The following is a 22,935-nucleotide window of genomic DNA, read 5'->3' as shown; positions in this document are numbered from 1 at the left end:
ATGCAACTAGCATTTTTGAAAGGAATGGAGAAATGTATCTCAACGTATTGTGCCGACTACGCAACATGTGCTACCTAATTGTGTCGATATAACATGTAGATACCAATGAATTTGAAACACTTAACAGGTCCTGTAAGGCAGTCACACACTACGAAGCGCTGCTCTATACGGTCTATCTCCTATTGGTCTGCGTTCTAAGTGTTATGGCCGAAAGTCTAGCGGCAGCTGCTATGTTCGGCAAATAATTGCAACCTCTCTTCTAATAATAATATGTCACAGGTATAACGACGAGTTATAGAGTTGGCATGGAACCGCCTCAGGCCCTTTGGTTGACAAATCCCTTTGGTTGACAACTAATTTGACAATGCAATGCGCTTGTGCAGAGTAGGAATAGCGTGGGCTTAGGATGTCTTATCGCGTTATCGCTTTCTATTCTGGTATCATATAGTCCGAGAATCTCTAAGTAATTTGTTGGGTGGAGTCAGTATCAGAAGTTCCAATTTAGCAAATATATTATGCGGTGTGTCCTAGCGGTTCTGATAGGACGTCTCTTCAAGATTCTTAGAGCACGGAGATACCAAAGTTTTCGTGTGCATGCTTCTACTTACAAAGTGAAGAGAACGAGGCGCACAATAATGCAGCATGATTTTTTAGCGTGCGCATATTATCCCCACAAGATACGGTTCCAAGCGCTCAGCTTAACAGTGCCTCGCGTAAGAATTCTGCAATCGCAGTTGAGTAGTTAGTTGCTGTGATTGACAAATAGCTGCAGCACACAAATTATACATTACCACCACCCACTCGCACTCCTTGAAAGGTGGTCCACCAGCACGATCGCGAGACCAGCATGCGGTCATATCTATTCGAGTCTGCGTCGCTACCAGAGAAAGATGGGTCGGCCCTAAGCATCGACGAGGCTGACGACTACGACTTTGCTCATCTCGATGGCGTCGCGAAGGAATATGAGGCCGTGCCTGAAGTTGACAGCGACGACGGCAATCCTGCGAAGAAAGCCTTGCGGCTGCTATGGCGGACAGTAAAGAATGGTGTTTTTTTTCTCTGCCATCGGATATTGTGTATGAGCCGGAAGCGACAAATTGTGGTTCTCGTTTCGACCGTGGTCATTGCTATTATTCTCGGATTTACACTTGGGTATTTGACTCCCGACAGTGACGGGACGCCCGGAGTGTCCTACTACTATGATCACTCTGAAGATACCTACACTGTCACTGACGTGAATTCGGATGACGAGCAACTCGTGGCATTTGTCAACGAGATCTCCGAAGACCGCAGCGGCGCAGAACAATACGGCGCACTGGCAGACGCGCCGGTCGCAAAAGATGATGAGGTCAGCGCTACTGGATTTTTCGGCTCATTATTTGGAATTGGTACGTTGTTTGGCAGCAGCTCGTCACATTACACTATATCGCACTATCAGCTCGAGCATCTAGAGGAAATCGCACTCTTGAACAATATCGCGTATTGTGTGCCATCTCCAGGTATTACGGCGCCGTTCAACTGCACACGTGCGTGCGATTTCTTCTATCCCGGTGTCGAGATCGTACGGACATTTACCAACACTGCGTTTGACACTTCATGCACGGGATACATCGCTGTCGATCACCGGCCGGACCACAAGCGCATCTTGCTTGTCTTTAGAGGCACAAACTCTCTAACAAACTGGTTCACCAACCTTGACACGATACAGGAACGGTATCCATCTGTCTCATCCGAGAGCGTTACTGGCTGCTCGCGGTGCATGGTCCACCGTGGTTTCCTGCGATCATATCTCGAGACCCGGGCCTACACTAAGCCTGCGCTAGAGGAACTGAAGGCCAAGTATCCCGACTACTCCCTGTTAGTTACGGGCCACTCACTCGGTGGCGCCGTAGCTATTCTCGCTGCAGCAGATCTTATCACTGAAGGCTACACCCCTGAAATAGTGACGTACGGCCAACCGCGCGTGGGCAACCGGGAGTTTGCAGACTGGGTGGACTCCATTGTCTCGTACGTTGATGTCCAAATGACCCGAGTGACACATAAATCGGACCCCGTTGTCCGCGTCCCTCTTGGGATTGATTGGCGTCATTCCGGAAGCGAAGTCTACATCTCCAAGGGCCCGCTCGCGCCAACACCGGAGGACTGCTATATTTGCGAGGGCCAGGAAGACGACGAATGCAGTGCTGGCGAAGGCGTGATTACTACGCTGGCCATCTCGGGCCGATCGGTCGCGTATCGCGCGCATGTGGAGTATTTCACACGCGTCGGTCTTTGTCGTTTCCAGATATAGTATCGAAGCTAAAAAAAACCGAAGGATGTTATTTGTGGTGGAAGTGGTTTACTTAGCTGTATTGCTACGGAAGGGAGTGTTGTTCATGTTGTCTACTGTTTGGTTTTGATGGAGTTATCGGCTTACGCTGTGTTGTTTCTATATAGGGCTTGGTCTATAAGAAGAAAGGTGATTGAGAATTTATACGAACTTTCTGTATGTTGGCATTTTCTTGTGGTTGTAAAGTGGTTATAAAGTGGATATATGCTGAAAAATTGCTTTTTTGTTTAAAGCGAATTGCTAAATTTATAAGAATAGTTTTTGCTATGCACGCATTTTACGTGCTAATGGTTTCATAATGTCATGCCATGTTTTAATTTATGCAAAATGACAAATTGAAAGATTTAAATTTGCAAAAATGTTCTTTATTAACTACCGTAATTGTGCTCTGAGGTTTGCAAGTGTTTTAGAACGCTAGTAATAGTTTATTGGCTGACTAAGATGCTATAATTCGTTAAAGAGGCGCTGAGTGACTGCCGGGCCACGACAACGAATTGGCCGCTTCGGCGCTTCCAATACTCCACAGTACACGGATCTCAAACGCTAGATGGAAACTTGTTCATGATTACGCTGGCGACTCTGACCGACTGACCATATGATTGGAGGCAGGAAGATGTACCAGCGCTGTCTGTGTAAAATTATCTGGCACGCAATTACCATAAGATTTCGAGCTCACAATCAACAGTAAACTACTAATTTATTACTTTACAATATAATGTACCTATGGATTCACTCCAAGAAAACAGACAAAGTAAAACAGTTCTCGTGCACTCGGCCCATCTGAAATCTACAAGACTGGCACACAATCAACCATTTTCATGACTGCCAGGACCAAAGCACTATTCCGCTGTCAGCAACACCACGTTTAACGAGAAAAGGATACAGATTACAGATTACAGATTACAGATCGACAGTTCACAGTTGTCTCAGACAGTTAACCAACCGAAGCTGGTCTCCTACCGCGTCGGGATCTCCCTAAAGTATCCATCTCAAACACAGTAGAATGAAACGTCTCCGGCGGCAAAAACATCCTCCTATTCTGATTCCGAGTAGTATCCGCGTCCTTTGTCTCATCATCGTGATACTCGTCCGGCGGCTCTGGCTCAAGGTACACAGTTGACCGACGCCGCCGATGTCGCGCAGCGGCGTTTGCACGGGGAGCTTGCAGCTCAAGCTCGTATATCTCATCTCCGACTTTTGGCGCAGAAGTCTTTGCCGGCGGCGGCGCTACCGGCAAATCTGCGTTTCCAAGCCGTGCACTCGCGTCGTCGCCGTCTTCTCGGATCGCGTACTCTCCCTGACTAGTCAGCGTTGATGATCGTGGTGAAAGCAAAACCGGCCCAGGCAGTCCACCACTTCGACTATTCATGGCTTCCTGGCGAGCGGCGTATACTTTGGTGTCGCGGTATCCGATAATTGCAACAAGGAACCAGTATATCATCAGAATCAGCGTCACGACCCAATTATATTTGCCGCCAATACTGCTACTTCTCGTCGGTCCTCCATTCCCGCCTGCGACAGTATACACTAGAAACGACAAGCCGAGTAGAACCTCGAACGGGTAGACCTTGCGAGACTTGAGTACCGTTTTCGGGAAGAGCTTGATGAAGGAGACGATAATGCTCAGACACGCGAGGAGAATGCCGCAGATTTCCTTGCCGCCACTTCTGTTGAGACGAGGTGCAGCGCGGATGGCTTGCAGGTCGCGAGACAAGAGAAAGATGAGGACCACGCCGCATGCTAGGCCCGCGAAGTGGAGGGACACGTTGATGAGTGGGCTGAGAGTGCCCGTATACGGGTATGAGTAGTCCACACCTTCGACCACTGCCGGCGGACGTGAAGGAAATATTCTACCGCAGTTCCGAGACAGGTTTTGACGGATTGAACGAGCGGTGCTTCCGTGCATTCGTCGTTGGCGGGATTCTTGGAGATATGTTAGGCGCTCGCGGTAATTACTCGCATCAATCGACGGTCTGCCGGGGTAAGACATCGTGATGACGGCGTAGGTACTGACTTCACAAACAGCGCGATGGCAGTGAAGACACGCTTATATCCGACGGCCCGAACAAACGGTGCCGGATTTCGGTAGCGAGTAGTGATGGGCAAACCTAAAGCCTTGACTTCTCAGACGGCAGAATCCGAGACGATTCGGATTAGACCGATGACGATTCGAACGTTCCTCTCACAGTCACAGTTATCGTGACAGATGTTTTGACCTTCGCGGCAAGACATATAAGAATACAGAATATTGGCGCTGCGAGGGAGAAAGCAAGACCGGGAGCTCGGGAGTCTCAACCACATTATCTAGATTTGGCAGACGGGCTGTTTGCCGTTGTTTACTATGGGATGCCGCGGTGCCATGGCAACAAGTTGTGATATTTGAGAACGTCAGAGGGCCTCGGCGGCGTCGGAGTTACCCTATAAATTGCATAAGCGTGGAATGTTGCGACGGATGTGCTTCGGGCTCCTGCGATGTGGTTGACCCAACCCGGTTTTAAGGTTGGACATGCGATGACAACGGTTTTTTTCTTGACTACTGACCCGACACGGATTCTGCCGGCGCAGGTACCCTCCCCGAGACAGCAAATATTGGTAGACCGACAGTCCCATGGTAGCTATTTACATTTGTATGATCTGGTCAAGTTTATTGTTGAGAACCGGGAAGATTAATCAATATCATGGCGATATGTCACCGGATAAAGTCAGATTGACCTTAAAGCTAGCTAAATGTTTGCCAGAGCTCAGCAAACGGAAGAAAGTATTTTTCAGGGGAGGTCGGACTATTTCGAACAGACGGCCGGGTCGGAAAAATTAACGCCGCAATGACTCGTCTGCAATTCGGGAGCCTGCTTTCTATTCTGGTGGCGAGTAGTCGAATCAGCTTCACAAAGTATGACGCAGATCGGCCGATTGCGGGAACCACAATAGCAAGATCAAGTGTATTACGTCTAAAGCGCGTGTCTCCGTCGTCTGACGACCTCCGCAGTCGTCACTTCGTTTTATTATTGCCCGTTTGATAACGAACATCGCGGATCCGCGGATGCTCACTTTTCTCTCTCATCATCATGATATAAGATCCCCGTACCTCTTGACATTGTCACTTTTCATTTCTCACTACTCATCTTGAACACAACAATGTCCGCAACGACAACTAATACCATCGCTGTCTCCGCGCCCGACGTTCTCCAGATTACTCCCCTTGAAAACGCGCCATTCGGTGCACGCATCACCCTCCCGGCCTACGCCCAGGACCCCGCTGATCTCAACGAAGATGACTTCCAGCGCCTCTACAAAGCAGTCCACGAGTACTTGGTCGTCGTCCTTCCTGATCTCGCCGAGCTCAAGCCGTCGTCCCAGTACCAGCTCACAAAACGATTTGATCCAACTTGCGAGGGCGCCTACGGTCACTCCAAGGAGTTCCGCCACGAAAAGTCCGTCCTGCGTCGCGACGGGCACTCCACTCCGGCCCAGCCCCAGGTACAGATACTTGGCCAGGGCCGCCACGATGGCCACGCCGGCGTTCCCGACCTCCTCCTCCGCCATCCGACCCACATGTCCTTCCACCATGACCCTCTCTCTGACGACGATATGGCCAACGGATACACTCGCTTCTACCGCTGGCACATCGACTCTGCCCTCTACGACCTCGCTCCCCCGGTCGTGACGACTCTTTTGGGAATTGACTGCCCAGTCGACAAGACTCAAAAAATCCGCTATGAGGACACCGGTGAGGAGATCACCACCGCCAAGGCAACAACCGCCTTCGCGTCTGGCGCGATCGCCTTTGACAACCTCTCCGACGAAGAAAAGGAGTTCGCGCTCAACACCACCGTCGTCTACGCACCCCACCCTTACATCTTCATCTCTCCTGCTAAAGCTACCTCTGACGGCCTGACCATGGTCTCCGAGGGGAAGGAGCTCCCACTCGACGAATTGCCCGAGTGGGAGCAGTCCAAGGTCAAGCGTTTGCCTCTTGTCTGGACGAATCCAGTTTCCGGCAAGCACCACATGCAGGTCCACGGCTGCTGCCTCTGGAAGCTCGAGACACCGCGCGGCACGCTCGAGCTCGAGGAGGCCCGCAATACCATCCACCGGCTCATGCGCCCCAACATCTCACCAGACCGCATCTATTGCCACGACTGGAATCGAGGCGATCTCGTCATATTCTTCAACCGCGGTGTTTGGCATTCCGTAACTGGTCAGTTCGAGGAAAGCGGCCACAGACTTATGCATCAGTGCAACATCGCGTCCGGCGTTGATCCGGTCTGCAAAAAGTAGCTTTGGACGTGCGCATATGTCTACTTTGGGAATTATTCAATTAGGCGTTGGTGGGGCCATATTACACGGATTTTCATAGCATAAAGTTTGATTTCGAAAATTCGATATAATAGTTGTTTGTCATTAAGATGTGTATCTGACTGGTTGCACTTCGAACATCTTCTTTATGATCGTCACTTACTATCAATGTGCCGAAACTATCGTAAATTATGTCGCAAGCAATCTGGTACAGAGAAATATACATATGTGCAGTAACCGACCACGTCCGTGATGACAGCTATTTTTATCACGTGATAATAAACTCAACAGATCTTAAAGTTCAAAACAAGAATCGCCTACGCAACGCGCCTGACTGCTCACCCGTTTACGCGCGTTTTGTCCCTTCATGCGAATACGACGCCTAAAAGATTGACATATTGACAATAATATCACAAATGGAATGTCCAATTATTGAGAGTATAAGGAGCGTTGATCGTGGAGAACACGTCGGCCATCGGCTTTACTGTTTCGGAGGGAGGGTAGATGAATTGAAGGGTCCCCTCACTGCACGGACAGGAGGTATGTCATTCGATTCTCGATACAGTTTGGAGAAGCCGTTGACGTGATTTAGCTATGTATATTTCTCTTATTCTTACAGACGCGTCTGTGAATGTCGACTTCGAGAGGATGCAAGCGACTGTTTTTGGCCGTGATGAGAAGTCCTTGCCGCGCGTGCACCCCGGCGACTATATATTCCTTACTAACGTAAAAGTATATAATTTCATAATTTATACAGGCAGCCTGAATTTTCTAATGGTATCAGTTCCAACTTCGGGATCATGGTTCGATTCACTGTGTGTCAACGGCTAAGACAACTTATTTCGGCTGGAACCCGGCAAACCATAAAACGGTAACAAAAAGCGAGAAAGTACTGGTCACCCAGGAGCAATTGTCAATCCTTTCTAAATACTTTGTGAATCACTATCGTGAACTTTTAGCACGACAGAACGGTCATGAAGCTGCCACAGTTCCGCCGCAGCAGTCTAATGCCCCATCCAAAACCTGGACAGAAGCTCCACTTACTACACCACAACATCAGCAGCCAGCCACCGCCAATGTCACAGTATCAAAATCGAATTCGTATAGCGACGCATTTTCCAAGCCCCGCACGTTACTACGCGATCTAAAAGCAGGCATGTCCGCATCGGTCGTCGTGCAAGTCATCAGAGCACTAGAAAGTGGTCGCAGATATGTCCTCCAAGTATCCGACTTCACTTCCAACGACAACTTCAAAACTGACGTGGGCGCCGAAGAAATCGGGCTCCCACGCGGCCAATATTTAATGGAGGTCGCACCCTTTGATGGCAGTCGGACGTATTGTAAAGAGAATATTGAATGCGGGGCAATTATCACGATTGATCACTTGCAATTGAAGATGAGTCCGTATGGAAATTTAGAGGCGAGGGTTAATGGTGATCGGACAAATCCTACAAGATCATTCATTCGTGTCTTGGCGGATGAGGATCCGGAGGCGAAGGCTGTGATTGCGAGGCGACTACAGTGCCTGGAACGGCTTAGTAGGAATGATTATGAGAATGGTCTTACGCTGCCGCCAGAACCGAAGTTTGGTAAGGATGCTATGAATGGATTGCGTGCTGACTCCAAAGCGGTCGAATCTAGTCAGCACTCGATTGCAGACAGAATTTCGGAGCCTCGACAATCTTTGTCACCATCTCGATATTCAGACCCACCTGCTCGCACCTTTGATCGGGCTGAGTACGAAATGGCGGCGAGTAATCTTCCATCCTCACAGCCGGAAGAGAACGTGGCTTTGAAAACTGAGAAACGTAAGAATGAAGAATCGGACGACCATGCTTCCAAATATCGGAAGACTGTGTCTCAAGCAAATGAGTCTAGTCAGTCGCCGTTGACTGGAAAGGAACACATTGCTCAACCTGTCCAGTCGTCGCCCTCACGTCCGGCAACTGTCAAGCTCTCATCAAGCTGTAGGTATATTTTCTTACCGGCTCGGGTACTTGCAATATGCTGACTTGATACCGGAAGTATGTTGTAGTGATCGAAGTATGGTAACCACTCCAATTAAGAAGATTGTATCCACTGCGAAAGTGGATGACAAGTTCCATCTCATATGTTCATTCCGTGATCTTCTTCCCAAGTCTTGGGACGAGATTATTATAGACACGTATTATTGGAAACTGTTTATTTTTCGGAGACATTCTTCTAATTACTTTAAATATTAGACCAGCTGGTAAAGCTTTTGCATTTGCGGCAGTCGTGGTGGATGAAGCCGGCGATTGCCTTACTATCGCCATCGCCGGATCTGGGGCAGAGCAATTTGTAGGCTATCAGCCAGATCGGTACGCATCTCCTCTTCAGTGCGACAAGACTTGGCGAGGCTAATTTTTTCGTAGTGAGAATTTGCCTCTAGTACAGGAAAAATTGTGGAAGATTTACTCTCCGCCGGACGAAGGTACTCCACGCGTGTGGGTTGATCTTACAATTCGAGCGTATCTGCGGCCAAAAAAGGATGAGAACGCGCAGGAAAAGTTTGGATGGTTGGTGTATGGCTGTAGTATATTGTAGACAGGGCATAGTATAATGTAGGATATTTTTGATTTGTTTGTTGCTCCGCTGGTTTAATCTGAAATGTATATTAGCGACTATAACACCCGCTTGCCGTGTCTTCACAAGTAGCTGCATGTGGTATATTACAGGCCCACTTGATACATATTACTCACAACTATGTGGTTAAATGTCCGCAAAAAAGGACGAGATGATCCTAATTAGTTTTCAAACTAAAAGTAAGTATCACTCATTTTGTCAATCTGGTCCATGTATGCGCCACGTCATAATTGAGCCGCACCATTTGTGTGCTATGAGGTCAAACTCTCCCTTGCTTTCCATGACACGCGCCACAGTGGCGCAGAAGTGTGCGTTTTCTCCGAGACTTAATACCGACAATACCTGTCCGGTGTGAATATATATTCTCTTCATACTGGCTGATATTCGTGTTCCTCCTGAACAACCTTGATTCTACTAATATTTGACAATAAGTTTACTTTTTGGGAGTGTTTATTTGGGATAAATTTGATTAGGAGGAATCAAAAGATATGGCTGGTGTTGAGATGCAACAACGAGCTATTCAGAGTGCTGTGGTGCCACTACCTGCTACTATAAGAGGGAGTGGATCTTCGTCTTCGGCGCTTGGATTACAGAATAGGGGACAGCAGCGAAAGCCTAGAAATAGGAAACAGCAAGACCAGCAGACCGAGCGGAGTATTTCTCAGCAGCCGGGTGATGAATCGGGTACCAGCGACAGGGCCTCTGAGCGGGCTGGGAATCGACCACGACGGAATAATAACGGTAACCGCGGCCAGAAACAGCAGATGGAAAATGAAATTAATAGTTCGCGGACAGCAACAACTGTGACTGCGCGACAAGAAGAAGCACCTGCGTCTGGCGATCGCCGAATTGATGTTCAAGAGCACGGCAAGCAAGGCACGCGACACCGGATTCGCAACCGGCATGGCGGGCGCGCCGATGGCGAAGAGCAGCGTGATGAGGCTACAGCAGATCAGTCGAACAGGCATAGAAGACGTGGAGGAAAAAATGGCAACGCGAATAGCCAACAAACCACAAGGCAACGGACCATTCCTTCAACTTTCGGGACGCAACTAACGCTACCTGGACTCGTAAATACACAGACCGACGACCATTCTGACGATCACATACATCAGCATGCGAAACAAGATATTCCTTTCGCAACTTTGGATTTGGCGGATTATTTCTTCGGCCTTGATTTAAACGCGAACTCGTTGCCTGCCAGTATACTACAGGAGATACACACTGGCGCGTACGAGTGCATGATTTGCATTAACTCCATTACACGGAAATCACGAATCTGGACTTGCAGCACGTGTTATCGTGTTTTCCACGTCAACTGCATTCAAAAATGGGCAAAGCAGCTCAAGACTACAGGAACGGAAAACAACGCATCCCAGCCATTCGACAGCCAGCTGTGGCGATGTCCGGGATGTCAAACATCACGCGAGGATATACCACAACATTATCGCTGCTGGTGCGGGAAAGTTGAGAATCCAGATCAGTCACCTTTGTTTCCTCCTCATAGTTGTGGGCAGACTTGTGCCGCAGAGTACCCAAACTGTCCCCATGTGTGCCAGGTGCCTTGTCACCCGGGACCGCATCCCAAATGTCAGGCATTGGGCCCTCAAATTGACTGTTTCTGTGGCAAATCATCGTCACAAAGACATTGTGTGGACACGAAATATGATGGTTGGAGTTGCGGTGTTGTGTGCGGCGAGATGATGGCATGCGGAGTACATACTTGTCCCCGACCTTGCCATACAGGACTTTGTGGACCATGCCAGGCTCCTATTCATAGTAGCTGCTACTGTGGTAAGGAGGACAAGGATGTAAAGTGCTGTCAGACATTATCTGTAAAGCGAAGCATATTTATCGACGACGACGGTGATACAGCGTGGTGGACTGGAATCTACAAGTGCGGTAATATTTGCGGTCGGTGAGTTGCTACGCTATCTGCTTTGTGGAATGACTTGGTTACTCATAGGTTGGAATAGGTACTTTGATTGCTTGGAGCACCAATGTCAGAAGGACTGCCATCCTCAAGATTTAGAGCCGGCTCATTGCCCCCTGAGCCCTGATGTTGTTGTGACTTGCCCGTGTACAAAACACACTGTCCAAGAAATCCTAGGTCATCCTAGGAAAAAATGCACAGATCCTATTCCTACATGCAAAGATTTGTGCTCTAAAATGCTGCCATGTGGCCACTCCTGCAAGCAGAGTTGCCATACTGGAGCGTGTTGGCCATGTTTGGAAAAAGTCACGGTCCCTTGCGAGTGCGGATACAACCAGATTAAGTCGCCATGGTATGTCACATGTTCTCTGCAAGCTTGTGGGATGTACGCTGACCATTCATGCAGTAGTGATCTAGTTCTCGGAACACCTCGATGCAATCGGATTTGCCGCATTCAACTAAACTGCCAACGCCACGAGTGTGGGAATCCCTGCTGCCCAGCAGAACGAGCAGGTCAAGAACGCGCATTAAAACAACGCCGTAATAAAGACAACAATAGCTTTCAAAATCTCGAGGACTATATTGAACCACAACATATTTGCCTACAAACTTGCAACCGACTTTTGAAATGTGGAAGTCATCATTGTCAAATGACTTGTCATCGTGGACCGTGTCCGCCGTGTCTTGAGGCCAGTTTTGATGAGTTAACCTGCCATTGTGGGAGGACGAAGATTATGCCTCCGATTCCGTGCGGTGCGACACCGCCAAAATGCGACTATCCCTGCACAAGGCAAACGCCTTGTGGTCATCCCATTGTTCGACATAACTGCCATTTAGATGACGAGGAGTGTCCGAAATGGTAAGTCATTTACTAGTCCTACCTTCTGTGACAGTAATGCTCATAATTTATCCAGCCCCTACTTTGTCGAACGAAGATGTATGTGTGGCAAGAATGTCCTGAAAAACCAGCCATGCAGTCGTCAGCAAGTCTCATGCGGTACTATCTGCAACAAGCTACTAGCCTGTGGCTCCCACCGCTGCAAGAAAGTCTGTCACCGTGAGAATCAGTGCGAAAACCCGTGCCGTCAGCGGTGCGACAAAATCAAATCATGTGGACACCATGACGAAACGCCATGCCATTCTCCGTTCCAATGCGAGGAAGCTACTCCTTGTCCGGTGCTGATTAAGATCAGCTGTTCGTGTGATAATTTGTCGACTACTGTTAAATGCAATGCGACGAAAACTAGCAAGAGCCCAAAACGGGAACTGAAGTGGTAGGTGATTTGGTTGCCGACAAACCTGGCTTGATAACTTTTTTTAACGCGTTGTATAGTAACGACCAATGTGCTATCATTGCCCGAAATAATCGACTCGCAGAAGCACTCAAAATCAACACAGAAGCACGCAAGGACTCAATGCTAATCCACACAGAGCTTTCCCTCCGCCTCTACGGCACGAACAAACAGTGGTGTGAAAGCATTGAGAAGATTATTGACTCTTTTGTTGTCGCGAAGCCGCCGAAGCGGTCTCTGGCTTTCCCACCCATGAAGCGTACTCAACGACAGTTTATTCATACACTTGCTGAAGCATACAGTCTTGAAAGTGAATCTCAAGATCCGGAACCTCATAGGAGCGTTCTGCTACACCGAACTTCGAAAACCACGTTACCAGAGCGAAACTTGACTCGATCGTACGCTATATACTTGAAAACTAAAGCTCAAGAAAGTGCACTTCCGTCGAGCCGTGCGCTTCCTGCTCAGCTTAGGAGGACTCCGAAGCAGGCTTACAACGCTATCTTACTCGAAGCTGTACAGATTGGACTGACGCGAGTCGATCTAGAGCGAAAACTCGAGCCCGTCATTGCAGCGTCTTCACAACTACAGTTCTCAGTGCAATGGATCGCGGACGAAGACGTTCTTTTGCAGCCAAAGTCGTCATCATTAGGAGTCGATGAAGTTGAAGCCGAGCTCGTAGCAGTGAAACCAGTTGTTCGCAAGTTTGTGGTATTTCAGGAGCGTCTTGCGGAAGTTGTGGAGTTGTGTTGGGTTACGAGGGATAACATTATTGCGTATCGCGAGAAGAGTGTGTCGCAGACGAGTAGCTCGGCGCCTACGCCGTCTGCCTCGATGATTAATTTGGCGAACGTGGGTAGATTTGCGTCGTCGAATTCGTTTGCAGCATTAGCTGATGGCTCAGCACCGCGTAGTACTTCTCCAACGCGTTCTGTGAAAGCTACGCCGAGAAAGGGAAAGGGACCTGAACCTGAACCAGTCGCAGAGTCATGGGAAGATTTGCAGGTTGAAGAAGCTGAATCTGAGAAGATAGATGAGAGTCGTGACGTTGAACCTGAGACGTCCGATATAGACGATCGAGAACCAGATACACAAGAAGGCGCGTCCGAACCGGAGACTATTCGAGAATCAACCGTGGCAAGGGATGTCAATTAGTATTTGTACTCTTTTGTATTTCTTGTAAATGTCGAATGGTTACGCAGAACATTAAACATTTTTCCTTCAAATTTCATTACTAAACTTGTATAGATAGGCATTGTCGACTAGGTGTTCTAAAATAATATCATTATATGTCGTTACTAGATATGTATCCATTGCAATATGTTTGATGTGTGGGTTTTAAAAATACAGAACACGAATCTTGATGACTCGTGTTATGCCTCAGGAGGGAGTCGAACCCACGACCTTGAGATTATGAGACTCACGCTTTAACCAACTAAGCCACCGAGGCAACGTATGCGTAGACATTAAAGGTGAATCTTCCCCCTCAAATCGCAACTATGGGTTAGGGCGTTTTCCGTTGACGCTCCGTCTTTATTTGTTGTTTAATCCTCGAACTGTATCTATTGTAACAATAATCTCTTTATGTGATAGCTTTACTATCCAGGAAGTGTCCATACTTCTGGCCCCAATTTTGTTCGTTTGTTCTTTCGTTGCGTTTTGTTCTTTGTTTCCAAGGCTTGTCCGTCAAGACAATTGTTAAAATAGTGCTTAGAAATGAATTGGTTTTTCAATAAAAAGTAAGGTGAGCTTGATATGTAATAGTCTAATAAAATATGAAGTACGCTTGATTGTGTAAGTATGCAAACTCTGGATATATAACCTTGCCCTGAGCGAGAAACACACTCGCGAATCCAAGATACGGTTTAATTGCCTTTGCGTAGGTCGCACTTCTGCACTTTCGTTTTTTGGGAGGTATTTGAAGAGGCGAGATCCGTCGGCCCTGAGAAGCCCTACAAAACCAGTCACGTCAAATTGATGGTAGGGCAAGCTTGTCCCCTATGTCACGCATCTACCGACAACACAGTGTAGTTACTCCGACGCACGGTTGATGTGAAGTTGAAACGACCCTGCTGTCGAGATATTAATCAAGGTGAACTTCAACAATACGATAACCGCCATTCGGTCCAGCAAGTAACAAGTAAGTCGATTTGTTGTTGAATGAAATAAATATTTTATTAGGAATTTAGAGAAGTGTTCTAACGATTGTATAGTGGGTGCCTATAAGTATCTTGAGGAGGTAATTACGACTCTTTGATCTTTGCATAAAATGACCAGGATTGTTATGCAATGTCCAGTTAATATTAACATGCTTTGCTATAGTTGCAACGCAAGAAGCAGTCCGACGTTCTGCGATTCCTTCTTCGGGTCCGCTGCTGGGAGTACCGGCAGTTGAATGTGATCCACCGCGCTTCCCGCCCTTCCCGTCCCGACAAGGCTCGACGTCTCGGATACAAGGCAAAGCAGGGTTTCGTCATCTACAGGATCCGAGTCAGACGTGGTGGCCGCAAGAAACCCGTTCACAAGGGTGCCACTTATGGTATGCATATTGAATCATAGATTGAACGAAATGGATCGTTAACAATTGGGTATAGGTAAGCCCACTAACATGGGTGTTAACCAACTCAAGTACCAACGATCTCTTCGCACTACTGCCGAGGAGCGTGTTGGCCGCCGTTGCCCCAACCTTCGTGTCTTGAATTCTTACTGGGTTAACCAAGACTCCAGTTACAAGTACTATGAAGTCATCCTCGTAGACCCCCAGCACAACGCTATTCGCAACAACGCTAAATACAACTGGATCGTCGCTGCTGTCCACAAGCACCGTGAGTCTCGTGGTCTTACTTCGGCTGGTAAGGCCTCCAGAGGTATCAAGAAGGGTCACGGATACACCAAGACCAATTCTGGCAGAAGACACACATGGAAGAAGCACAACACTCTCAGCTTGTGGAGATACCGTTAGATGGCCTGACCATGGCATGGGGTTGTATGAGGGAATTGTGTTATATAGTTTCAAAGTGGGTTTGTCAAAATTTGGTTGGAAAGTTTATAGTATGAGCATGTTATGTATACATAGCTGAACGTAATTTAAATGGATTGACTTATGGTAGTAGCTGTCTCTAGAGGTCGCTATAGATCAATTCGCGACATGCGTGTATGCTGCGAAGACCGTATAAATAAGGACGAAGCGAAATGTGAATCAACATATGTATATGCTGAATGATACATTACGTGGTTTAAATGCTATAATACAAGATTGCGAGTTATCTAGTCTTCTTCCATCTCTTCGTCTTCGTCTTCTTCCTTTGCTAAACGCTCGGCTTCCTCTAGCAATTCCTTCGGAACAAACTCGTGTACTCCCTTGGTCTCAGAGATACTGACCCATGATATTTCTAACTCGAAATCTTTGTCCTTCGAATCATCGTGTGCAGCATAAATGATCTTAGCTGCGGCCTTGACGGCATCTTTAGCAGAAATGTTAGGAAGATCTAACTTCTCTAGCTCTGACTTGGCCGCCTGCCTGCCCTTCCCAGTAGCAGCACCCAAGTAGCCCTATCATAATTCATTAATGATAACACTTCCTCCACGAGAGTTGAAATATTACATACCCAATAAGCACCAGATGGTTCAATCGTAAAAAGATGGGGACCAGATTGATCAACACCACCTACGATGGCCGAGATACCAAACGGTCGAACCGAATTGTACAAAGTATACGCCTGAACGTAACCTGCAAGACGATCCGTCATGGAAGTAACACTGATAGGAACCTTGTATGTACCCCGCCACGAGTACGCCTCAGATCTGCCCTGACTGACAAAATGACGTCCATCAGGAGTTAAACCTGAATATGCCTACATAGCGATGATAGTCAGCATATATCAACGTATCGGGGCACCATCTAATTCATGGCGAAACATGACAAAGTAACATACAACACCAATATGCTTGTCGATTGTCTGGATCTTCTTATTAGCACCGGGGACTAGTAGTTTTGAAGACACGATCTTCTCGACTGCCAAAACAACGCCGTCTTTGCATTTTATTCCGATCGCCGTGCCATCGGCCTCAACTGCTTTGCTAGCATATTCAACTTGAAAGTTCCGTCCGTCTGCAGATCCAAAAGTTAGTTGACCTTTCTCAATACGATAGGTGCTATCACAGATGATGCGTGCTCTGGTCAAAGATGTAAGCATACCTGGACTGAATACACTGTTCGATAAATCATAGCCAGTACCAATTGAAGTCTATCGTTCAAAAGCGAATCAGTTTATTAAATCATCATTGTAATTCTCAGAAGAACTCGAATCACAACTTACCATGGTGAAGTTCTTGTCAATACGGCAGAGTGGAGAAGCTGTAATAAGATGTAGAGATGTGCGTGGAATCTGTCAGCTAAGTGCTGATGTAAGGTTGGGTTCTGTACGCGCGTGGCCGTGGCCGGAGCCACTCACTAGCCACAAATTTATGTTTTCAAGCCACAACTAACTGGCGTTGCCCATCCGCTACGACTTTCAAAGAATAATGTGTTTTCTTTTTAAACGTTGGAACAATGTACGTCTTTCATTCACTAACTGGTTGAACTTCTACAATATTCACTGACGCCAGGTCATAAAATAGATCACATGATTTTTGTAAGAGAAAAAAGCCTTCAAATTTTGCATTGGTAATCGGTATTCATCAATCCCTTCATAGCCATTAACAACAGATTTAAACAGAACCTACGCAGATGCAACTAGCTCGCGCACAAAAACAGAACGAACTTGTAAAAGGAATGAATGTTCGGCGAATCATTGCACCGGGCTTCATCCGGGTCCACGAAGGGTACTCCTTAGGCATCCACGAAGAAACACCAGAAAGCCTGCTGCACCCAAGATTCACCATAAAATCTGTTCTCCATTCAATCATTAGATATATTCACATATGTCATGGACATCCGCCGAAAATGGGTACATCTCGTAGGAATGCTTTAACGACACAATAAATTTACTGTGCCGATTGAATGTTGGTTTTAGCGTTAAAAAAGAAAAAAAAGAACGGAGATCACGAACAGCGAGCACGAGTTTATAATGATGGCATAAATGCACAGCAATGGTGCTAATCTGAGGCATAAACGCGCCATATGCTTCATAGTTTCGAGAAAAAACGTCATAGTGAGAGATAGCAGTGACAATAGGCACGAGAGAAAAACTGAAAAATTGAAAGACTGTGAATTCTACTTTCCCGTTTCGCACCATTAGCAACAGCAATGAAGACCGCAATTCTCTCTGTCTATGACAAGACCGGTCTATTAGATCTGGCGAAGGGTCTCGTCAAGCACAACATCCGATTGTTGGCGTCTGGAGGTACAGCGAAGCTGGTTCGCGAAGCTGGTTTCCCGGTAGAGTGCGTTAAATTGAAGCTTTGTTTACACAAACACCTACTATTTGGGCCCAGCACACTAACAAAATAATTAATAGAGATGTCAGCGCTATTACTCATGCTCCTGAGATGTTGTCTGGTCGTGTCAAGACTCTTCATCCTGCCATTCATGCTGGTAAGTCAACATGAAACGCGATAATTAGGACAAGGTTTTAACGATTTTTCAGGTATTCTGGCCCGTGATATCGAATCTGACGAACATGATCTCGCCGAACAAGGTATTGACAAGGTCGACTACGTTGTCTGCAACCTCTATCCCTTCAAGGAGACTATTGGGAAGGTCAACGTTACAATTGAGGAGGCGGTTGAAGAGATTGACATTGGGGGAGTCACGCTTCTCCGAGCTGCTGCCAAGAACCACGTTCGCGTCACGATCTTGTCTGACCCCTCCGATTATCCAGGCTTTTTGGAGCAGCTTGACAAGGGGGAGATCACCACTGCGGCTCGTAATAGCTATGCTTTGAAAGTCAGTATCTACAGGTTTCCACTTGCTGTGGAGTTCAGTTACTGATCTGGAAAATATAGGCGTTTGAACACACCGCCGAGTACGATGCGGCCATTTCTGACTTCTTCCGAAAGAGATATGCTGAGTCGAAGTCTCAGTTGACTCTTCGCTATGGTGCTAATCCCCACCAGAAACCAGCGCAGGCATATGTCAGGCAGGGTGAACTTCCTTTCAAAGTCCTTGCTGGATCTCCTGGCTACATTAACTTGCTTGATGCTCTGAACTCGTGGCCGCTTGTCAAGGAGCTTTCTATTTCATTGACCCTCCCAGCCGCTGCCAGCTTCAAACATGTCTCGCCTGCCGGTGCAGCTGTCGCTGTCCCGTTGTCTGAAGTTGAGAAGAAAATCTACTTTGTGGACGACATCGCTGAAGAGGATCTCACTCCCCTTGCGGTTGCATATGCCCGTGCTCGTGGTGCTGACAGAATGAGCAGCTTCGGTGACTGGATTGCTTTGTCCGACACCGTCGACGTGACTACTGCCAAGATCATCTCTCGAGAAGTATCCGATGGTGTTATTGCTCCTGCCTTCTCCGCCGAAGCGCTCGAGATCCTCAAGAAGAAGAAGGGTGGCAAGTACACCATTCTTCAGATCGATCCTGCCTACAGTCCCGACCCTGTTGAGACCCGACAAGTCTATGGCGTCAGTTTGTCACAGAAGCGCAATGACGTCTTCATAAATTCTGGCTCGTTCAAGGATATTGTTTCTAAGAATAAGGATCTTCCCGACAGTGCTATTACTGACTTGGTTGTCGCTACTATCGCTCTGAAGTACACTCAGTCTAACTCTGTCGCCTACGCTAAGAACGGCATGCTAATTGGTCTCGGCGCTGGCCAGCAATCACGAATTCACTGCACTCGACTCGCTGGTGATAAGGCCGACAACTGGTGGCTGCGTCAGCACCCGCGCGTCCTAGGATTCAAATGGGCCAAGGGTGTCAAGAGACCCGATAAGAGTAACGCTATCGACTTGTACGTTAGCAACCAGGTTCCAGATGAGGATCCGGAGAAGTCGGAATATGAATCTAAGTTTGCTGAAGTCCCAACTCCATTGACTGCTGAGGAGCGGAAGGATTGGCTCTCCAAGCTGGATGGAGTTGCATTGTCCTCGGACGCATTTTTCCCTTTCGCCGACAATGTCTACAGAGCTGCCCGGAGCGGAGTAAAGTACATCGCTGCTCCAAGTGGCTCCGTCCAGGATGAGGCTGTCTACGCTGCGGCGGACTCTAAGAATATCGTCTATGTCGAGAACCATGTCCGTTTATTCCACCACTAAATGGCTAAATTATTTTTGATTTTAGCTATAGTTGATTTTATGGTTTGTTTACATAATTTGTATTGTTACATATAGGTATTATGGTTAGAACAATTTGATGGCAATTAAACTGGATTGCTTACAACAGACAATCATACAAACTAGCTAGTTAACATATAGAGCAAGAACATCTATCGATTAAAACAGAGATTTAGTTTAAGAGGTCCATAAACTGTACTATTACCATTCCAAAACCTCATTCTAAGTAAAGCTGGATAGAGGTTTAATCATCAAAAAAGATATTTACAGGAATAAAATTATGTTGGATAACATAACGACAACAACATATAAGAGAAAATGATTTAGAGTGACTTCCGCTAATCAGCTGAAACTCGGCGACAAGATTGACACCTACTACAGGCGCCTTGAGGACCACTGTAATATCCCCAGACAGAGGGCTGATAAAAGTAACCATGCGATGTCGGCCCGGAAGTTCCAGGAGCGTTCATCACTCGTCGATCTTGTACCGGCGCGAGCAGCTGCACATGTGTGGCGGCAGAAGGTCCTGCAAAATACCGCTGTGGTGCCACCGAAGTCAAGTAAGCCTGTAGTCGAGAGTCTCCACGTCTTGTTTCATGTTCATAGCATACGACGTCTGATCTGCCGGCCGATTCATTGCTGGAAACTCGAGCAGGTCTTCCTACATAGCCTTCGCGAATATATGCATGGCCTTCACTCATTCGTCGACCATGATCCAAAGAAGTATTTTGTCGTCGACGTCGTATTCTCGGAACACTCATATGGTTTGCGAGAGCTCCCTGGGAAACAAGTACATATCGATTTCCATGCCAATCGTAGAGGACATTCGGGCGTAGTTGCTCCTGTCCGCCGCGTAACACATTGACGGAAGCCGCTGTCCCGCTATCATTTTCTTTTGCAATATAATTTGCTGTCGATTGTTGTCTACTATCACGACCGTCATTCTCACCACTAACCATTCGATCCTTTCTTCTGCCAAACAACCAAAACCTTCCGCCACTAGTTTTATTCTCCTCCTTTCCCTCCGCTACATTCTCCTTCACCCGTCTAGACCCAGCCTCCACATTTCTCCCTGCTCCCCGATCTAGACGGCTTCCTCGGAAAAAGCACTTTCTATCGGTTTCTCCATGATTGCAGCGTGCCCAATTATCGTAACACAAGCAGCCCCTAGGAGCCATAAGACGGTTGAGAAGATAGACGCAAAAAATCCTAATGGAAGGGCTATAACAAGAAGACCGACATATAATTGAGAAGTTGTAAGGCGTGCGAATCCTAGTGCACATCAGCGGATATGTTGGAGACTTCCGACCCAGAACGTTTGCAACACAATAGCATACCTAGATTCAAGTCTGCTCCTTTCAAGTAGTTAATACCATACAAGCTAGCAGACACGAAGACCTACGGTCACTGTTAGTCGCGTTATCGCGGCGTCCAAGATAACCTCCCACGTACCAAGACAAACAACAGCAACCAGTTCTTGAGCAAGCTATACACTGATAGCATAGCGAAAACAATCAAATAGTTAGCCGAGAAATATGCGAGATTATATGTAACTCGTTTCTGGACCTCATTCATGCTATTCGGCTTTGACACACGTCTAAAGTCTACGAACTCATTGACAGGTCGGATAGTTCCCACCCTGCTGCGCAGCATAGTAGAGTCGGTCTACGTCATACATTAGAATCGATTAAATAAAACAACGTCATATACAAAATACCTTAAACCGCTCAACAAATTGTTGGACCTATAAATATGGACACCGCGTGTCAGAATGGATATCCTCTCAACAGTAAATTCTTAGTACTGTACCGTACCTCGATATTTTGAAATCTGACGTTCATTTTTGTTCAACCCAATGAATAAAATTGTATGAGGATAGACGAAGCCGCGGACTCGGCTAAGTATTGTCTATATTATATGCAAGATGTCCAAGATGTATGCTATTCCGATTATATATGTTCTCGAACAAGATGTGAGTGCGGCCGCAGCGGCGCGCACCACGACTTATGGGCTAGGGGTCATGTCGACGATAGAGACATGCATTAAGTAGTATTGTCAGGCACGACACCAGCGACGCAAGGCGCGTGTTTACATGTACAGGGAAGGACAGAACAAGGCAAGGAGCTAAGAAACCATTCTTAATACTGTTCTAAGTAACCAAACTATCAAATACATACAAACGCCATGAATCTATTCTACATACTACGTGTAAATTTGCCGATCCTGCGAGATACCCTTCAGCTACAATTATTAACATGAAGTTGTTCATGAGCTAATTGACCATCAGCTTGACGAGGCAGATGAATAAGATGAACTAGACGAGGTTGACAAAGATGTTGTCGAAGATGTGGAGGATGAAGAAGATGTCACTGAGGATGGCGAAGAAGTTGATGAATTCAAAGAAGACAAATCTGAGGAGGAAGTCGAAGCCAATGAAGTGGTTGAGACCGCTGATGATTCACCGGTATGAGAAGTTACCGATTCATTGTCAGACTCATCATCGGAGTCACTGGATGGCGAAGTTTCTGATGTAGTATCCGACGAATTAATCTCATCTGTGAACAGTTTCGCTCCCAGAGCTTCTAGAAGACGGCTTGCACGTTTTGATTTGGAATCATCCTGCTGATATTCCCCGTCCTTTGGCGACAATAACTTTTTAGCCTCTTCTATAACCCTGTCTCGCGCTGCTCCTTCTGGCAGGCCCACTATGTATACCACCAGCTCATCTTCCCATTCTGCAGGAATCCGTTGTGTATCATAGCAGTGTCGAAGGAGCCAATTTTGTTTTTGCTTGGAAAATTTCCACGCCGATCGTTCTGTTGCATATAATGTCAAATAAGCTCTAGCTTCCGTATAGTGATCTTCAGGTACAGGGACTGGTAATTTCGCCTTATTTTTATTTCTAGCCAGCTTCTTATGATCGGGGTTTTCAGAAGATGCAGAAGATTTCCGTGCTCCTGCCAGACGTACACCTTTGTCTGACTTCGATATTGATGAATTTGTTTCCACATATCTGTTGTCATTGTCCTTGTAGTCGCTACTCTCCCGTTTTCTCTTTTTCGACATTGAGTCGTTCGTCCCGCTCGCCATCTTTACTGAAAGGAAATAGCAGACCACATTCATAGAAGCCATATCCCAAGTTTCTCAACTAAGAGGTGGCCGGACACAAACCCCTCGAGCCACCTCAGCGAGAGGTGGGACGAAATAGAGTTTCAATCATGCCGTCCACTCTCAAGTTTTAATTAAAGCTTTTTATCTTTAAA

At 47.0% G+C, this 22,935-nt stretch overlaps 10 protein-coding genes and 1 non-coding gene across 11 annotated transcripts; 6 read left to right on the top strand and 5 right to left on the bottom strand.

The window, feature by feature from the left end:
• Positions 1 to 675: 675 nt before the first annotated feature.
• V1513DRAFT_445867 (Alpha/Beta hydrolase protein) lies at positions 676 to 2,669 on the top strand. Its single transcript, XM_066898179.1, has one exon. It carries the CDS (start codon positions 848 to 850, stop codon positions 2,288 to 2,290), a length of 1,443 nt encoding a protein of 480 aa, XP_066753279.1. The 5' UTR covers positions 676 to 847; the 3' UTR covers positions 2,291 to 2,669.
• Positions 2,670 to 2,983: 314 nt separating this feature from the next.
• Positions 2,984 to 4,689, bottom strand: V1513DRAFT_445866 (uncharacterized protein). Its single transcript, XM_066898178.1, has one exon. The coding sequence runs from the start codon at positions 4,317 to 4,319 to the stop codon at positions 3,264 to 3,266; it is 1,056 nt and encodes a 351-aa protein (XP_066753278.1). The 5' UTR covers positions 4,320 to 4,689; the 3' UTR covers positions 2,984 to 3,263.
• Positions 4,690 to 5,304: 615 nt separating this feature from the next.
• V1513DRAFT_80501 (uncharacterized protein) lies at positions 5,305 to 6,928 on the top strand. The gene has a single exon (XM_066900617.1). The coding sequence runs from the start codon at positions 5,465 to 5,467 to the stop codon at positions 6,605 to 6,607; it is 1,143 nt and encodes a 380-aa protein (XP_066753277.1). The 5' UTR covers positions 5,305 to 5,464; the 3' UTR covers positions 6,608 to 6,928.
• A 1-nt stretch (position 6,929) lies between these two features.
• V1513DRAFT_80646 (uncharacterized protein) lies at positions 6,930 to 8,848 on the top strand. The gene is made up of 5 exons (XM_066900619.1): positions 6,930 to 7,165; positions 7,218 to 7,357; positions 7,410 to 8,596; positions 8,651 to 8,789; position 8,848. The coding sequence occupies exons 1-4, from the start codon at positions 7,042 to 7,044 to the stop codon at positions 8,658 to 8,660; spliced, it is 1,461 nt and encodes a 486-aa protein (XP_066753276.1). The 5' UTR covers positions 6,930 to 7,041; the 3' UTR covers positions 8,661 to 8,789; position 8,848.
• A 717-nt stretch (positions 8,849 to 9,565) lies between these two features.
• V1513DRAFT_415597 (uncharacterized protein) lies at positions 9,566 to 13,909 on the top strand. Its single transcript, XM_066895817.1, has 5 exons — positions 9,566 to 11,147; positions 11,206 to 11,514; positions 11,569 to 12,021; positions 12,077 to 12,436; positions 12,496 to 13,909. The coding sequence occupies exons 1-5, from the start codon at positions 9,718 to 9,720 to the stop codon at positions 13,607 to 13,609; spliced, it is 3,666 nt and encodes a 1,221-aa protein (XP_066753275.1). The 5' UTR covers positions 9,566 to 9,717; the 3' UTR covers positions 13,610 to 13,909.
• On the bottom strand, positions 13,831 to 13,904 carry V1513DRAFT_t59. Its single transcript has one exon. It is a non-coding gene; the product is annotated as a tRNA-Met (tRNA).
• Positions 13,910 to 14,386: 477 nt separating the features above from the next.
• Positions 14,387 to 15,717, top strand: V1513DRAFT_445854 (60S ribosomal protein eL15). Its single transcript, XM_066898177.1, has 4 exons — positions 14,387 to 14,594; positions 14,668 to 14,693; positions 14,777 to 14,993; positions 15,049 to 15,717. Coding segments are annotated over exons 1-4 (612 nt in total). The 5' UTR covers positions 14,387 to 14,593; the 3' UTR covers positions 15,417 to 15,717.
• V1513DRAFT_445848 (nucleophile aminohydrolase) lies at positions 15,667 to 16,897 on the bottom strand. Its single transcript, XM_066898176.1, has 5 exons — positions 16,774 to 16,897; positions 16,653 to 16,701; positions 16,390 to 16,565; positions 16,063 to 16,308; positions 15,667 to 16,006 (listed from the first exon to the last, which is right to left on the bottom strand). Exons 1-5 carry the CDS (start codon positions 16,774 to 16,776, stop codon positions 15,722 to 15,724), a joined length of 759 nt encoding a protein of 252 aa, XP_066753273.1. The 5' UTR covers positions 16,777 to 16,897; the 3' UTR covers positions 15,667 to 15,721.
• Positions 16,898 to 17,589: 692 nt separating this feature from the next.
• Positions 17,590 to 19,855, top strand: V1513DRAFT_464717 (cytidine deaminase-like protein). Its single transcript, XM_066900009.1, has 4 exons — positions 17,590 to 17,839; positions 17,914 to 17,990; positions 18,043 to 18,341; positions 18,401 to 19,855. The coding sequence occupies exons 1-4, from the start codon at positions 17,703 to 17,705 to the stop codon at positions 19,652 to 19,654; spliced, it is 1,767 nt and encodes a 588-aa protein (XP_066753272.1). The 5' UTR covers positions 17,590 to 17,702; the 3' UTR covers positions 19,655 to 19,855.
• Positions 19,856 to 20,432: 577 nt separating this feature from the next.
• Positions 20,433 to 21,707, bottom strand: V1513DRAFT_80560 (prenylated rab acceptor PRA1). The gene is made up of 5 exons (XM_066900618.1): positions 21,487 to 21,707; positions 21,390 to 21,416; positions 21,125 to 21,337; positions 21,010 to 21,070; positions 20,433 to 20,944 (listed from the first exon to the last, which is right to left on the bottom strand). The coding sequence occupies exons 1-5, from the start codon at positions 21,511 to 21,513 to the stop codon at positions 20,757 to 20,759; spliced, it is 516 nt and encodes a 171-aa protein (XP_066753271.1). The 5' UTR covers positions 21,514 to 21,707; the 3' UTR covers positions 20,433 to 20,756.
• Positions 21,708 to 21,792: 85 nt separating this feature from the next.
• V1513DRAFT_445836 (uncharacterized protein) lies at positions 21,793 to 22,782 on the bottom strand. Its single transcript, XM_066898175.1, has one exon. The coding sequence runs from the start codon at positions 22,760 to 22,762 to the stop codon at positions 21,956 to 21,958; it is 807 nt and encodes a 268-aa protein (XP_066753270.1). The 5' UTR covers positions 22,763 to 22,782; the 3' UTR covers positions 21,793 to 21,955.
• Between the last annotated feature and the right edge of the window lie 153 nt (positions 22,783 to 22,935).

The sequence above is a fragment of the Lipomyces chichibuensis genome (genome assembly GCF_038497645.1).
Source record: "Lipomyces chichibuensis strain CBS 12929 unplaced genomic scaffold V1513scaffold_18, whole genome shotgun sequence".
In the NCBI taxonomy this organism is placed as follows: Eukaryota; Fungi; Ascomycota; class Lipomycetes; order Lipomycetales; family Lipomycetaceae; genus Lipomyces; species Lipomyces chichibuensis.
This window is presented reverse-complemented; position numbering and strand designations above follow the sequence as displayed.